Source organism: Elgaria multicarinata, chromosome 3, assembly GCF_023053635.1.
Source record: "Elgaria multicarinata webbii isolate HBS135686 ecotype San Diego chromosome 3, rElgMul1.1.pri, whole genome shotgun sequence".
Lineage (NCBI taxonomy): Eukaryota > Metazoa > Chordata > Lepidosauria > Squamata > Anguidae > Elgaria > Elgaria multicarinata.
The window spans coordinates 112,818,109-112,834,044 of record NC_086173.1 but is presented as its reverse complement, the minus strand read 5'-3'; the positions used below and the strand labels follow the sequence as shown (position 1 = coordinate 112,834,044).

Sequence of the window (15,936 nt, the reverse complement as noted above, 5' to 3'; positions counted from 1 at the left end):
ATTTCAAGATGGCACCAGGTACTCTAGACACTCCAAGGAAAGACAAAGAGCTTGATGCAACAGGAATGAGTGTCAGGCCAACTTAAACTGCACAATGATCTGAATCTTGGATCTCCCTGAGTCCACTATCTGGCCCTTTCTTTCAATGAAGGGATGCAAAACAAGTTCAGGGACAAATTAACATGGTATTTAGACAAGTCACACTGGCTTCAGAGAGTCAGTGTGGTGTACTGGATAGTGTGTTAGACCAGGGAATCTGGGTTCAAATTCCTGCTCAGTTATAAAGCTCACCATCTCTCAGACTGAGGGGAAAATGGAAAAAGGCAGACCATTCATACCACTCTGAGTTACTTGAAAGAATGTTGGCTTTAAAAAAAAATGTAAAAAGTAAATATTTCTTATCCAGGGAAGATGGTGCATGAGTGTGCACAAGCCCACTCCATCTCATACTGGGTTCAGAAACTTAAGCTTGACTGGGATTCTTGTCTCAAATAGAGTATAAGGAGAAGTCAAAACTCACTAGATGGCCTGGGCCTGTTCATTACTCCAGTTACTTCACATGTATAAATCTATTGCCATATTGATTGAATGTTCTGCAAGATTTTTAGGCCTTCACTACAGAGGGTTCAGTTGCTTAAGAATGGAGCAAAGAGCAATTGAACTGCTTATTTAAAACCATCTCTATATGTGGGCCACAGGGCTGAAATCCCAGTATAGACAAAGCCTGGCATTCTTACACATTTTCATTTTTAGATTGGATTAAACATAACGTTAAAATGGAGCATTTAAGGAAGGAAATGAAAAGATGATAATAATCGGGGGGGAGAGAAAGGGTTAAAATATTGCATTCTAATTAGAAAGAACTTCCAACCAGTCATCATGATTTTTAAACGAAAAAGACTTTTATGTTGAAAAGAGGTTATTACAGAAGGTATTAGTCCACAAAGTGAAAATTTTATTCATCGCAAGCCAAGAAATTACCAGAAATGGTAAGCTATCAGGTGTGTTTAACCGTAAGCAGTTGTTACAGGCACTGCTGTCAAATGAAATGTTTTTCTCACAGTGGTGACCACAAAGTGCTTTAAAAACTCCATTAAGTATCTGCTATCAAGAATTAGTTATTATGACTTGTGGTGAAAGCATTGCTGGAGAACAAAATGTCTAAGTGCCTCTTGAATGCAAAAACAATGTGCATGCAAAAATCACAAATGTGTGAGCTTTGTAGTAACCTTTCTTCTAAATGTGGGGTGTGGAAATAAAAAGAGAAACAGGAGAAGGAAACAAGCATCTTCCTAGATTGCTTGTCATCCAAACACCCTTGTGTCCCCAGGGAATAGTCTTATAGGAAACATAAATTGATCCTATCAGTGTATGTGTATATCTAAGGGCGTACAGACACAAGGAACTTTCCAACATTTCTTCACGTGTGAGTAATACCCATGAAAACACGACATGTTAATTATCATGTTATTGGCTTCCATGTGAATCGTGCACTCCAGGAAGCCAGAGGAAGGGATTTCTAGGGAATCATATTGGGTGTATCACACATGATGTCAAGACACAAAAATCAATTCGGAGATCTATTGTTTAATTGTAAAACGTGTGTGATTCACCTTCAAGAGGCACTCTGAGTTCTTATTTTCTTGCATATCTGCTGACCAATATCCATTCCTATTTCTGCTGGCAACATCACCATTAAACCACATACTTTGGGGATTGGTACACCCCATCTAGTGTCATGAGCATGCTATGATGTTAATTTGATGTGAAATTTGCTGGCGTGTAAGACTTCAACAAATCTCCAGAACATTGCACGCAGGGAAGATGGAAGGAAGTGGTGGATGTGAGCAGGTTTTATGAAAAAAAATAATAAGTTGGAAACCTCCTGGAATCTGTTAGGCTTGAATAAAATCTTTCTTGAAACATTCTAACATCTCATGAAATGGGAACATTGTGTCCCCTTATTGAAATCTGGAGGTCAGTTTGTCTGGGAGAAGAGGAACCAAGAAGCTATTTGGATAAAGGGAAGCAAACGACAACCTTAAGGAATGACTGATAACTCCAGTGCAGTTGTTTAGGAATACTGGAAACTAGTAGGGCAGCCCAAAGAGGGTGGGGGGGAATTCATGCGACAGAACTGCCAAATCCAAAGCCAGCAGAGCAAAAGGTAGAGGTGGCTGAGGAAAAATAAGTATGCCACCTCCAAAGCTGGCTACTTCGTCCCCTGTTCATGTGTGTGTGTTTTGGAGGAATCCAAACCTCCTTGCTTCTGCCCCAGGAATTCTTCCCTTTTGCTGTTTCCACCATCAAAGCACCGATGGCAAGTGTAGAGGAGGGTTCCATACTCCAAGTAGGAGGTTTCTGAAGGCAGATCTCCCCCTCCACCCACAGACCTCCCTCTTCACAGATGGAGAGGTAGATATGCAGGTTGCTTACCTGTAACTGTAGTTCTTCGAGTGGTCATCTATGCATTCACACATATGGGCTTTGCGCCTGCGCAGAGACCAGACCGGAACCTTCTATAGCTGAGTGGAACGTTTTTGGCGGGAACCCCTCCCCCACGCTACCGTGCATGTCCATGGGGTTCCCGCCCTTACCTCAGTTTACAGGAGTCCGACATTGTGCCCCCATAAACATGAGTGTAAATAAAATACAAGTACATTCCACATATAACTGTGTCATTTATAAGTCTCACACCACCAAGTGGGGATGGTGGGTGGGTTGTGTGAATGCATAGATGACCACTCGAAGAACTACAGTTACAGGTAAGCAACCTGCATTTCTTCTTCGTGGTCTCTATGCATCACACATATGGGCGAGTAGCAAGCTGACATATATTTGGAGGTGGGTTGGTGCATCATCTGAAGATCTCTGAGAGCACTGTCCTTCAAATGAGCAGTCCTGCCTCGCACGGGTGCCCAAACTGTAGTGCCTAACAAACATGGATGGATTGGACCACGTTGCAGCTCTACAGACTTCTGTCAAAGGAACACCTTTGCCGAAAACCACAGATGTTGTGACGGCTCTGGTAGAATGAGCTGTCACAGGTTTCACCAGTTCTAGTTTAGAGATAGAGTAGGCAAGTTCAATTGTCTCTACAATCCAGCGTGACAGACGCCAGTATGAAACAGGGAGTCCCTTATAAGGCTCCCCATAACAAATAAACAATTGCTTTGTTTTTCTAAAATTCCCTGTCCTAGCCTTGTAAAAGGCAAGAGTTCTCCTTACATCAAGTGTATGTAAAGCAGACTCTACAGGTGATGTAGGATTCGGAAAGAAAGCTGGTAGAGTGATATATTGGGACAGATGAAAAATTGACACTACCTTAGGCAAGAAGGCAGGGTCTGTGCGTAACACAACCTTATCTTTGTGATAGATAGTGTAAGGAGCAACTATCTTGAAAGCTCTAAGCTCACTTGCAGGTCTAGCAAAAGTGATGGCTACTAAAAAGACAGTATTGAATGTTAGAAGCCTAAGGTCAGATAAGGCCATGGGCTCGAAGGGCTTCTTTGTCAATGCCTGTAACACCACTGACAGGCTCCATGGTGGAACGATACTCTTTACTGTCGGTATCATATTTTTAAGCCCTTTTAAAAATCTCCTCGATGTTGGATGCACAAAAGGTGTAAAACCAATCATGCCTCGATGAAAGACGTAATAGCTGCTAAGTGAACTCTGATGGAAGTGAGTTCGAGTCCCTACTGATAAAGTGTCAGTAGGTATTTGAGGATTAACGCTAAAGGGCAAGATTCAGGTGCTTGATCGTTTTCCAAGGCAAAAGTTTGAAATCTTTGCCACTTTGCCGCATAAGATTTTCTTGTTGAAGGCTTTAGTGATGCCAAAAATATATGGTCTACAGATAAATCTTTGATACGAGAGGAGGAGTGGATGATATCCTCCATGCCATCATCTTGAGGGTCGACGGGTTTGCGTGTCGAACCCTGCCCTGGTGTCGAGACAACAGTGTCGGTATCGGCGGGAGTCTGATGTAATTCCCGTCCGACAGTCGAAGGGCGTGGAGAACCACGTCTGTCGAGGCCACCACGGTGTGATAAGGATGCAGTCCGACCTGTCCGACTGGATTTTGGCCAGCACCTTCGTCAACAGTGGAAACAGAGGAAAGATGTAAAGAAGATTTCCTTTCCAGGTTCTGGTGAAAGCATCTCCTAGCGAGTGCTTTCCTCTTCCTGCTGTGCTGCAGAACCTGGAACAAGCTGTGTTTTCTTCGGTAGCGAAGACATCGATAGCAGGGAGGCTCCAGTACCGAAAGAGAACGTCTCTTACTTCGGTATCGAGCTCCCATTCGTGGTCGACGTGGAAAGACCTGCTGAGGGCGTCCGCGATGATGTTTTCATTGCCCGCTACATGGGTCGCCGTCAGGTGAGTATTTCTCTTTATGCACCAGTTCCAAATCCTGAGTGCCGATCGATTCAGAGGATGAGACCTTGTCCCACCTTGTCTGTTGATGTACGCCACTACTGTGGTGTTGTCTGTTGCGATCAGGACGATTCAGCCCTCGATCAATTGTGAAAAAGTTCTTATTGCATTCTCCACCGCTAGCAGTTCTAGGTGGTAGATATGATGTTCCCTCTGGGAAAGAGGCCAACGGCCCTGAGTTGTGAGGGAGTCGCAGTGTGCTCCCCATCCGATCAACGATGCATCCGTCGTGAACATTACCGAAGGAGTGTTTCGAAGATCGAAAGTTCTTAAAACCCAGGCTTGCAATATTCTCATTCTAAGTCTTGCAAACCTGATGACTGCATCAAGCCTAATAGCCTCTGAATTGTCCATGCCGAAACCTTTCGGCGGCTCTCAGTAGCGATGGATAAATCTTGAAGGGTGCTCACTCTAGTCGAGGGCAGGTATGCTCTCCCATCTCGAGACGATAGGGTTATCCCTATAAAGTCGAGCTTCTGATGTGGGGTCAAGATGGATTTCTCCTCGTTGACCCACAAACCCAACAAGTCCAACAGGTTGAGGGTGATTGAAATGTCCTTCTGGAGCGTGCAACTGCTGTCCGCTACCAGAAGCCAATCGTCCAAGTGTAGGAGCTGCAGAATAAAAGTAACCGTTGTCATACGGAATTTCCTTGGAATGATGAATTTGTTTAACTGCTTTAAGTCCATGATCGGCCGAAGACTTCATATTTCTTCGGGACCGTGAAGTAGCGCGAGAAAAAACCCTGGTTAAGTTCCTCTGCGGGTACGGGAGAGATGGCTCTCTTCGATAGCAGAGGTCTGCACCTCCGGAAGCAGAGGAAAGGATGGCGCCGTTACTTTCACCCCCGAAGAAGGAGGAAGGACATCGAGCTCGATGGCATACCCCGAGTTGATGATAGTGAGCACGCAGGAGTCTGATGTCATTGACTCCCATTGATGGTAATGGGGTGCTAGGCGGTTCGCAAAGAGAGGTGGACGTGGGACAAAGAAGTCAAAGTCGCTGCTTCTTGGTGAAGTCAGGCTGACGCTTGTCTTGTTGAAATGTAGACTGATATGGCCGCTTACTCTGGAGTTGTTGTTGCTGCCTCTGTTGGCTTTGATAGTAGGGCCGCTGCTGTTGTTGTTGAGCAGGTGGTCTTGTTCACCGTCTCAGCTTGTATTGGACAGGCTGAGCAGAGAAACTTATTTTCTTGGCTGTTGTGCAAGCCTTGTATATAGAGTCCAAGGTCTTGTCCGTCTTGCTATTAAACAAGCCCTCGCCATGGTAAGGCATGTTCTCAATCCTGGCTTTGGTGTCATGAGCCAGATTAGTGGAGTGGAGCCAAGCATGTCTCCTCAAGGACACGGGTCCCATCATCGACTAGGAATGGCAGTCAACTTGGTGTCGCGCTGTCGACACTTGTTGCCTGGCTATGGCTGAAGCTTCACTTTGGAAGACTCATGCCCGCTCTTTTTTGTCCTCTGGGAGATGTTCACCTAGTGATCCTATTTTCTCCCAGAGGAAGAGCTGGTATCGTGCCATGGTAGCCTCGTAGGCTGATGCCCAAAGAAGCAGAGGAGTAAATCCTCCGGCCCGTAAGGTCCAACTTTCTGCCCTCTCTGTCCACGGGTGCAGAATGTGCCTTCTGTGAGCGGCCTTGAGCCGACTCCCTACGATCGAATTAGGTTTGGGATGTTGGACCAGAAACTGTACATTTTCTTGTTAGACTCGATAGAGGGTCTCTAGCCTTTACAATGTGGCTTGAGACATAGCCGGTGTTTTCCAGAATAATTGAGCCATTTGCTTTAAAGCATGTGGTGCTGGATCACCAGTCCTAATGCCTGAGCCATTCTAAGCATATGGTCAGAAGATCTGACCATATCGTCGGAAGGGGAAGAAGGGTCGTTGTCATGAATCTCATCTTATGGTGAAGGCATCGATGGAGTAGCCGACAACCCCAATTCAGAATCCGATGAATAATTTTCTTCAGGCAAGGATACTGTAACCACCTGGAGGTATACATGCTCCGTCGGTATCGTGGTAACCGCGGCAGTCGATGCCGATGGCTGTGTACGGTGTCGAGGCGTCGACACCGTGGACATTGGTGGGCGGGCGGTGGAGGCAGCGGTAGATGACACATGCTCCGTCGGTATCGTGGTAACCGCGGCAGTCGATGCCGATGGCTGGGTACGGTGTCGAGGCGTCGACACCGTGGACATTGGTGGGCGGGCGGTGGAGGCAGCGGTAGATGACACACCCTCGATGTAAGCGAAGGGTGCGCATAATACTCTTCTTGAGGGTACTGGTGGTCACCCTGGAAGTGGGCGATATCGATCCCATTCCGAAGGCGGTAGAGGGATTAGTCCCTGAACCTCTCACGGCCTGGTAGGCTCTCGGAAAGAGGCCGCTGAAACCGAATCCCGCAACTCGCCCTCCGATAGACTGGGAGGGTGCGTCGGTACCGTAGCCATCGGTAGCAGCTGGAATCTCGATACCGAGGGAGGCCTCGGTATCGAAGCGGTTGGTATGGCAGGAGGAGTAGAGTGACTCCTAGCCGGTTCCGCTGCTCCATTTCCGAAGAAGATTTGGGAGTCCGGGCCTTTTTTGGAGATTTTCCTGGCCGCGGGACTCGCCAGTGACCGTCCAGGCGTTAGGGGTATCTGAGCCCTATTAGCCACTCTGGAATATTCAGGCACCTCAGTGCAACGGTCATCAACGGACTTACTGGCTGCCGTTTTGTCGATCGTCGAAGATTTGGGAGCCCGGGCCTTTTTTGGAGATTTTCCTGGCCGCGGAACTCGCCAGTGACCGTCCAGGCGTTAGGGGTATCTGAGCCCTATTAGCCGCTCTGGAATATTCAGGCACCTCAGTGCAACGGTCATCAACGGACTTACTGGCTGCCGTTTTGTCCATCATCGAAGATTTGGGAGCCCGGGCCTTTTTTGGAGATTTTCCTGGCCGCGGAACTCGCCAGTGACCGTCCAGGCGTTAGGGGTATCTGAGCCCTATTAGCCGCTCTGGAATTCTCAGGCACCTCAGTGCAACGGTCATCAACGGACTTACTGGCTGCCGTTTTGTCGATCGTCGAAGATTTGGGAGCCCAGGCCTTTTTTGGAGATTTTCCTGGCCGCGGAACTCACCAGTGACCGTCCAGGCGTTAGGGGTATCTGAGCCCTATTAGCCGCTCTGGAATTCTCAGGCACCTCAGTGCAACGGTCATCAACGGTCTTACTGGCTGCCGTTTTGTCGGTAACGGACTTACTCGCTGCCGTTTTGTCGGTAACGGACTTACTGACTGCCGTTTTATCCATAGTAGGAGCCTCCGTGGCTCTGAGAGCTTTTTCCCCCCAAGATGGAGGGAGGTCGTCAGCTCTGCTTTTCCTCGTTTGTTTTGTAAACGACATGCAATGATGGCAGGCCTCAACGATATGGCCTTAGCACAAACAAAGGACACAGAGGGAGTGTCCGTCAATAGGTGGAAGCTTGGCCCCACACTTCACACACTTCGTAAACGGGGCTTCAACTGCCATACAGGCCTCACGCGACCGAAGTCGCTGAGGAAAACTATCTACAATTATTTTATTTATTTATTTATTTATTTTTTATATAAGAAAAGTAGTAAGAAGAGTCTTAGAAAAAGATCGAAAAACGAAGAAGATCGTAAAAGAGAGAATAAAGTTAATAAGAAAAACGCTAGAGGTTCGGTTAAACAGGTCTGTGCACAATGGCGGACGAAGAAGAACTGAGGTAAGGGCGGGAACCCCATGGACATGCACGGTAGCGTGGGGGAGGGGTTCCCGCCAAAAACGTTCCACTCAGCTATAGAAGGTTCCGGTCTGGTCTCTGCGCAGGCGCAAAGCCCATATGTGTGATGCATAGAGACCACGAAGAAGAACCACATCATACAATTGGCTTGGGGTGCTGCTTACTGATGTTTTTATACCTCTCTTGTTTCATGATTGTTTCTCGTTTTCAATGGTGCAGCTGACCTCAGCTGGTCAACACATGGATGTCCACCCAAGGGACCACAGGCTTGCTGCCTAAAACCATAACTGCACTAAAGTCATGGCTAACTCCCCCAAAGTGATGAAGATCCCCCATAGGCAGGTGCTTAAACTAAACCAGGCCTGTGCAACCCATGAAGCCAAATTCAGCATATCAGCCATTTGTGGTTCCATTTACATTTTCAAATTATTCCTAATCTTCAATCATCCTTAATGCTGATTTTGAACAAGTCTTAACAACTAATTTATATTTATCTTGCAAGTATGCTATTTGGCAAACTGGGTTCAGAGTCGAGTACTATTTTTCAACTGGGATCTTTATGACTTTAATAGACCACTGAGAAAGACTGACGGAGGTTGAAACACATTTTGTTCTTTGTCAAACATGAAGAATTTAATGTTTCTTTGCTCAAAAGTTGTTTGCTTTTTTATGATTATATAATGAAATTTGGTTTTTGTGCTTGATTTCCACTTCTTCTTTTTTACATTACATACCCCAACTTAGTAGTTGATCTTTTGTTGTTGGGTCTGATTTCCTTGGTTTCTCCAATAAAGCCAACTCTCCAAAAGTGATGGAGACAGCAGGTAAAAATAAATCAGGTCTACACAACCTGTGACCCTTCAAGCCAACCTCAGCCTATCCGGCATCTATTTTTAGTTCTAGGCAGGCAACAAAAGCCAGAGGTTCATTGAACATCGTAGTTGGTCAGCTGTGTTACACTTGGGGAGCCACAAGTTGTGCAGGTCTGAACTAAACAATCATTTGTATATCATATCTGAATTTGCTTTAGACAGCTTTGTTACAGAACGCCCATAATTGAATTAATTCTGTCTGCTTCAGCTTTTGTGCATCCGTCTGCAGATATTAATATGTGAATGACAGAACCACAGCTTTAACACAGTATAAAAACAGCTCATTTTTCGGGAGGACAAAAGCAGGGGATGGATTTATGGTTCACTAATTCTATTCTATTCTACTTTTCTACCCTGATGCTAGATGGACAGCAATTACTTTGTAGCGGGGTGAACAGTGGTTACTTACATTAACTTCTGTTATAGCAATATCAACGACGCTACCAACAACAATTAAGGCATCAAAAGTGTTCCATGCATCAGTGAAATAGTGCTGTTACGACAAGCATTCAGTAGCACGAGAAAACAGAAACAGAAAAGAAAGAGAAGAAAAAGGACAGTGTTATAACACAGAAACACAATCTGCAGTGCACCAGTACTGCATCTTTCCACCTCAAGTCTGAGGAAGTGGGAACCAAAAAGCACCTAGTTGTTTCCCCAAATCAACATAACTGAACTATGACCGGCCTGCATTCAGAGTTTAGAAACATATCCGAATTCTGTGACTTGTCCAGATAACGGAAATCAGTCAGGAGACAGAAAAAGAGAAGTAGGACTAAAGGAGTTTGGCTGGGGTATACTCACATCAGCTTCACTGAGAACGATGTCTACTATGCTGCCAAGAACGACGAGGGAGTCAAACGAGTTCCAGGCATCACTAAAATAGCCCTGAACAGAGCAGGCAGGGTGCAAATGTTTGTGATTACAAATGAAATGTCAAAAATATTTGCATACTTCTGTTTAGTTTTTTCATAAACAGAAATTACTTCAAACCAAAATCTGTGGCATAATGAGAAAAAAAAAACCAATATTGTCTACTGAAGGAAAGGCTTATATGTGACATGATTTGACCACCACATGCCAACAGGACTGTGAAGCAGATGGGATACTGACAGCGGTGAGCAGGTTTGGCTAGGCCACGTCTCCATCCCAACCCTGCCCCAATGGGGCAACATTGGAAACTACAGTACATGTTACAGTGGCTATTCTGAACCCCTAAGCCAGCCTTCTCCAACTTGGCATTCTCCAGATGACCTTGACTACAAGTCTCATCATTCCCAGGCAGCACTGTCAATGGTTGCTATGGCTAGGGATGATTGGAGGACACCAGGTTGGGGAAGGCTGCCCTCAGCTACCAGAACACAAACCAACCACAGGGAGCTCTAAGATTAGTTACTTGTAAGATGCCTCCAACACGTCTCTAGACAGGAACACCTCCAATACTCTGAAGAATATCTCACTATCATTTATGAAAGACTTATTTGTTTGTATGAAATCCTGTGGGCCTGAACTGCATTCAGAAGATTCAGGAGAGAATCCTAAATTGTAGGTGTAAATGTGTGCTTCTACTAGTTAACAAACTAGCATCTAGTTGAAAGCCAAAATAAAAATAAAAATCAGTAGTGTTGAAGCATATGCTTGTAATTAAGAGCAATCACTCCAGAACTGTGTCATTAAGATGCAGCCATTTTATGATTAATATTCTTCAAGAAGCATTTGAAAACGAAGAAGTCAATTTGATATATAAAATATATACTTGAAACGGAAAAGATGGTGCTCAAAAGAGACACTGCAACATAAATAGTAAGGCAGGGAGGACAACATAAAGCTAATGAGCAACATTCTGTAGCAGTTTTAAGCAGCTTGTGTGCGCTTATTGAGAACTATTTTAATAGCTTTGCAGGAGGTCTTTTGCCCAAACCCCCACTGCCAATTGTGTGCTATTAATGTGACTTTAAACCTTGTAAACAGGAAGGAAAATAAAAGAAAACCACTGGTCGGCTCAGCCTGGATGGCTCAGCGAATGTGATGCAAAAAAACAATGGCAGCATCAATTCCATCACTAGCTGGTAGCTCTTCATCCTCCGTTCCCTGTTTAGCAAGACTGTCACTGATGGGAACAGCTATCAGGAAACACGTCAAATGATTTTGAGTGCAACCCAGAAAGGATTTAACACACGTAAGTGGGAGATTTAAGGTCAGAGCTTGGTGAAACACAAGGCAGTTCTGTAATATGCAGTGTAGAATTGCCCACGGTCTTAACAAGGGGCCATTTACCAGTATCCTTTACTCATATCCTTGTTATAATGCCTAATTAATGACTAAAAGGCTCATACTAGAAATTGCTACATATGCATGAGCCATAGTCTCAGATTCAACATATTCACAAAAGTTACACATTATGTTACTAGCATGTAAATTACAAATGTATATTAGGTATGGTCTTCTGATTCACAGCATCAGAAGACCATACCTTTGTGCATGTTGATTACCCTAGACCAACATAAGGAACAAAAAGTAGAAAGACAGCCGGAAGGGCCTCTATAGTGCTATGGTCTCAGCAACATGCTTGGGATCTTTTGTCCATAGTGACTCCATTAACACAACTCAGGAGAATAGGAAAATCAATGGGATTTAAGCACATTTGGATTACAGCCAGATCCCATTAACAATACTGTAACCTTTTTGAACAGCTCTAACCTTACAAAAAGGGCTGAAAAACAATCTTAGCCACTCTTTGTGCTGATTTGCTTTTGTTTTCTTCAGTCCATCAAATATCATTCTGGAGATTCCTCTGTCCACCAGAAGTTCCAAGTACATTGCATACCAAATACATCAAGCCCTTTCCAAGAGTGAGTTATTACATCAAGAGAGGTTCTAAGAATTTTTTTCTTCATTTTCTTTGACATTTTCCTTTCTTTGCTTTAGATCAGGTTTTTTTAAACCAAACAATATAAACCATTGTCAATATTGTTTTAATTAACTTTTGACAAGAAACAGACATCCCTATAGAAGGCTTGATGGACTGACGCCCATCTTCTTCTTCAGAAACAGGGGCTACTGAACAGGTTGAAATTATGGGGCACTGCTGAAGTGGTGTGAACATCTTTGGAAATGAAACAGCTCCATCTTGTAAAAAAATGTTTTTATAAGGTAGTATGGTATTTATGGAATATTAAAATAACATGTCACATATTGTAAGGCACACCTTTCCTATCAGTATGTACAAATATTGTTCTCAGCAATGTGTAAAGCCAAAGCAAGCAAACACAAATGAAACACCAAGTAAAAGAAATAAATATGATTCTGGAAAAGGGGGAAATGTAATATATGGACAAGTCACAGCAAGTAAACTTGCATCACACATCTCACAGAATTCATCACTGCAACAACCCAAGATCAATCTACTTACTAGATATCTTTTCTTTTTTGGCACACAAATCTGATACAAAATGGCAAGGGGAAATAATGCCATATTTAATTATGCAATGGTTGGCTTTCATAAAATTATACTTATGAACTTTTAATACTAGTTTTAGATGGTGTTAAAATATTTTTATATGTAAAGCAGATATTGACATGCTATTAGCCCTATTCGTGTGTTGTTTGTATGTTGGGCACTAATGGTTTGAAGCAGGAATGAGAGAGCGCTATTGGACCCGTCCCCCAACAGCAGTAGACAATAATGCTGATGTACCTCCACTGAGTATGTTGCACTGAGTATGACCCACTGTTGGCACAATGGGACACTAGCACCTCCTAGGGACCCCCAGAAACAAGCTGAATCACTTGGTTTTGGAACAGAGCAGGTCATCTGAGCTCCCTTCTGCCAGCTCTGTTGATCTCTTCCATTCTGGAAATGAGTTTTGCAGCTCATTTTCAGTTGCTTTAGGAAGCAGTAGCTTCCCATGGCACCAGCAATGCATCCCACTGTCACCTGGGCAGCATTGGATATTGCTCCATATCCCCAGGCTCCAATGTACGTATGTTGAGTGCAATGGTGTGCAAGCGAATCCTTATGCATAAGCAGCTCCATACTATCAGGACACCCAGTTGCATGGGAATCCTGACTAAATGGCATCCCTGCAAGCAAGAACACATTCATACCTAGGGGTTCCTTTGCAAACGATCATGGCTCAATGGCTATGGTAACCTGGGGTCAGAATGTTGGGGATAGGGCCAGTAGCATGGCCCCACTCCTGCTTCAAACAATGAGTGCTCTTCACACGAGTAATGCATGAATAGCTTTTATGTAAATATTATTATGTACAGAAAGAAAATCTAAGGAACATCTTGTCCATGATCTATTAATTATACATATTTATTCTTGAGCACCTGTTATCCAAAGAACTGGTTTTTTAAAATGCTGCACACTATTTTAAAAAACCTGTGTTTTATTCATTCTGAAATTTCACTGAAAATACAAATGGATTTAAGAATCAAATTATACATCATGTGGAAGTTACATGATTAGAACCCCTGATCATGGCCAGCCCAAGACATTTTGATGCCTGAGTTGAAGGACAAGATGGTGGCCCATGGACAGCATCCCAAGGGCAGCAGTCTAGTTGAAGGGATGCAAGAGGCAGGGTGCACGGCACACACAGCTCTGTCCTCAAACATCTCGTTGCTACTTCTTTGTCCCGGCATCTGCAGCTGTCTCACTCAGGCTGATGGCAGGGCAGCGGCAGGCCTCTGACAAAATTTGATTGCGAACAAAGCATCCACAACTGGGATGGTTGGAGAAAGGGGCAACTAAGCTTTTGCTCCTGCATCAGAACCCAATCTAAATCTGCCCCCAACTGCAAGGCTTCTATTAGTTGTGGAGGAAGAAACGTAAGAGCTGAAGCCGTAATTTTTCTCCTTGTCAGATAATAGCAGCTTGGCAGGGTGATGGAGGAGAGAGATTTGTTTTGAATCAACGCAGGAGCAAAGGCTTACATACACATATACACATGTGCACAAACACACACACACCACAACTCGTATCCCAACCACTCCTCTTCCATGGCTGCTTTTTCTAAAATAAAAAGATTTTGGGAGTTTCAGTCACGGAACTCCCATGTCACATGCAGCTTGATCCTAAATTGGTCCTTCCTACATGGAAAGCAGTATGAGTATGGCATATCATTGCTCTCTGTGAAAAGGGAGTTTCTTGTTTCTTTTTTCATCTTTAATACAATAATATGAAAGGCCACACGCATAAGACAAAAACTGAAAGTAGATCATATATATAGGAATAAGAAATCTCTATTAAAATGATGCAGTGAACTAGCTTACATCTAAACTCTGTTTAATTTAAAATTGGGGCTTAAAAACAAGTCAGTTTTGTTTTAAGAAATTGGATTTATGTAAAATGCTTCCAATTGGTCGAGCCTGTTTGCTCCTTTAAAAATATCTACTAAAGATTTCACAGCAAAAAAAACTGACAAATGTGTAAGCGCCCATTTGCAAATGCTTGTTTGTTCAGCCAGACCAAATTATAACTACTTATATGATTGTGCTTTCAACACGCCTATCTGAAATACCCCTGAAAATGGATGCAATAATAATTTTTGGGGGGAAATATCTACATCTTATTTCCTGCCGTTGCATACCAGCATTATCAGATTTAACATTTCGGTGAAGATTTTTCTGATACTTTACCATGAAAATTATGCAGACTCTTGTTTGGTATATATCTTATTTAATCAGAAGTGCACATGGTTTTAAAAGAACTGACCCAATGGCACCTCTAACTAAACCATGCATTTTCTCTTACCTTGGGCTTAAATGCAATGAGTTTCAGAACCATTTCAACAGTAAACACTGCAGTAAAAACCATATTCAGAATATCCATTGCATCATTAAAAAGTTTAGACTGCCCATAGTGCTGCGAATGAAACAGATGAGAAGAATATTAAGAATATTTGTGGGCAGCCCCCCCAAAAAAGCCAGCCACTTCTCAAAACATGAACCAACAAGTGTTCCTGTGCCTTTAATACCTGCATGACAGGGAGAAGTCTGAAAACAGCAGCTTCTCCAGAAAGAGTGCAACAATAACGGGAGACAATGCTTTGCTACATAGCTATCCCTATTGGTTAAGCTGGTGTTATTTGCTATGTCTTTTTCTGCCTTCTGCATGACATAACTTAAGCGGAACAAAGTGAAAGGCTGCACATTTAAGGTGGACAATTGAAAATTATCACTGTCAAAAACATGAGCACTGTGTTATACAGACTAAAAGACATTATTCAGAGAAATTTCTTTCAATTTGCAAATGCATAATTCTCACTCTAGATGTGCTGGAAATTGGCTTTATTCTGCATGTCAACTGTTCTAAAAACACTGGGGGAAATTCAACATCGCATGAGTGACTTCCATTTGCCCCTCTCCTCTGCACTGCAGCCCCCTGAGCCTCTTCCTGCGTCTGCTTGAGAGACCCCCCAACTCACTGCAGGATGCACAGGGGACTGTAGAGGAGAGGGGGAACCGCCCCTCCCTTTTCCATTGCATGCCTACCTGCATAGCCAAGCAAAGCGTGTTCAGCATGATGAGGACGAACATGATGTATTCAAAGACAGTAGAGTTCACCATATACCAGAATTTGTATTGGTAAGGGTTTTTTGGAATGTATCTACGCAAAGGTCGTGCTTTCAAAGCATATTCCACACACTGACGCTGTAAAAAGAAGAAGAATGTCAAATATAGCAGTGGGAGTCACAGTTTTATCAAAGCAAGTGTTGGATTTTAGAAATAATCCATAACCTGATCATGTCATTATATATTTATTAATGATGTGTATTTCAAACCTTGGCATGTACATTACCCAAGTTCTTATACGTAGGCATGTATACATGTATGTATCAATCATTTTTGTATCTACCCTTCCTCTCAAAAG

At 43.6% G+C, this 15,936-nt stretch overlaps 1 protein-coding gene across 1 annotated transcript in view; it reads right to left on the bottom strand.

Moving 5' to 3' along the window:
- The window catches only part of CACNA1D (calcium voltage-gated channel subunit alpha1 D), a 256,993-nt gene that overhangs the window by 77,416 nt on the left and 163,641 nt on the right, over nt 1-15,936 (bottom strand). The window contains exons 29-32 of the mRNA XM_063121273.1: nt 15,558-15,716; nt 14,818-14,928; nt 12,469-12,498; nt 9,861-9,944 (exon numbers count right to left, since the gene is read on the bottom strand). Coding sequence (XP_062977343.1) covers nt 9,861-9,944; nt 12,469-12,498; nt 14,818-14,928; nt 15,558-15,716 — 384 coding nt within the window. The remainder of the gene's footprint in view (nt 1-9,860; nt 9,945-12,468; nt 12,499-14,817; nt 14,929-15,557; nt 15,717-15,936) is intronic.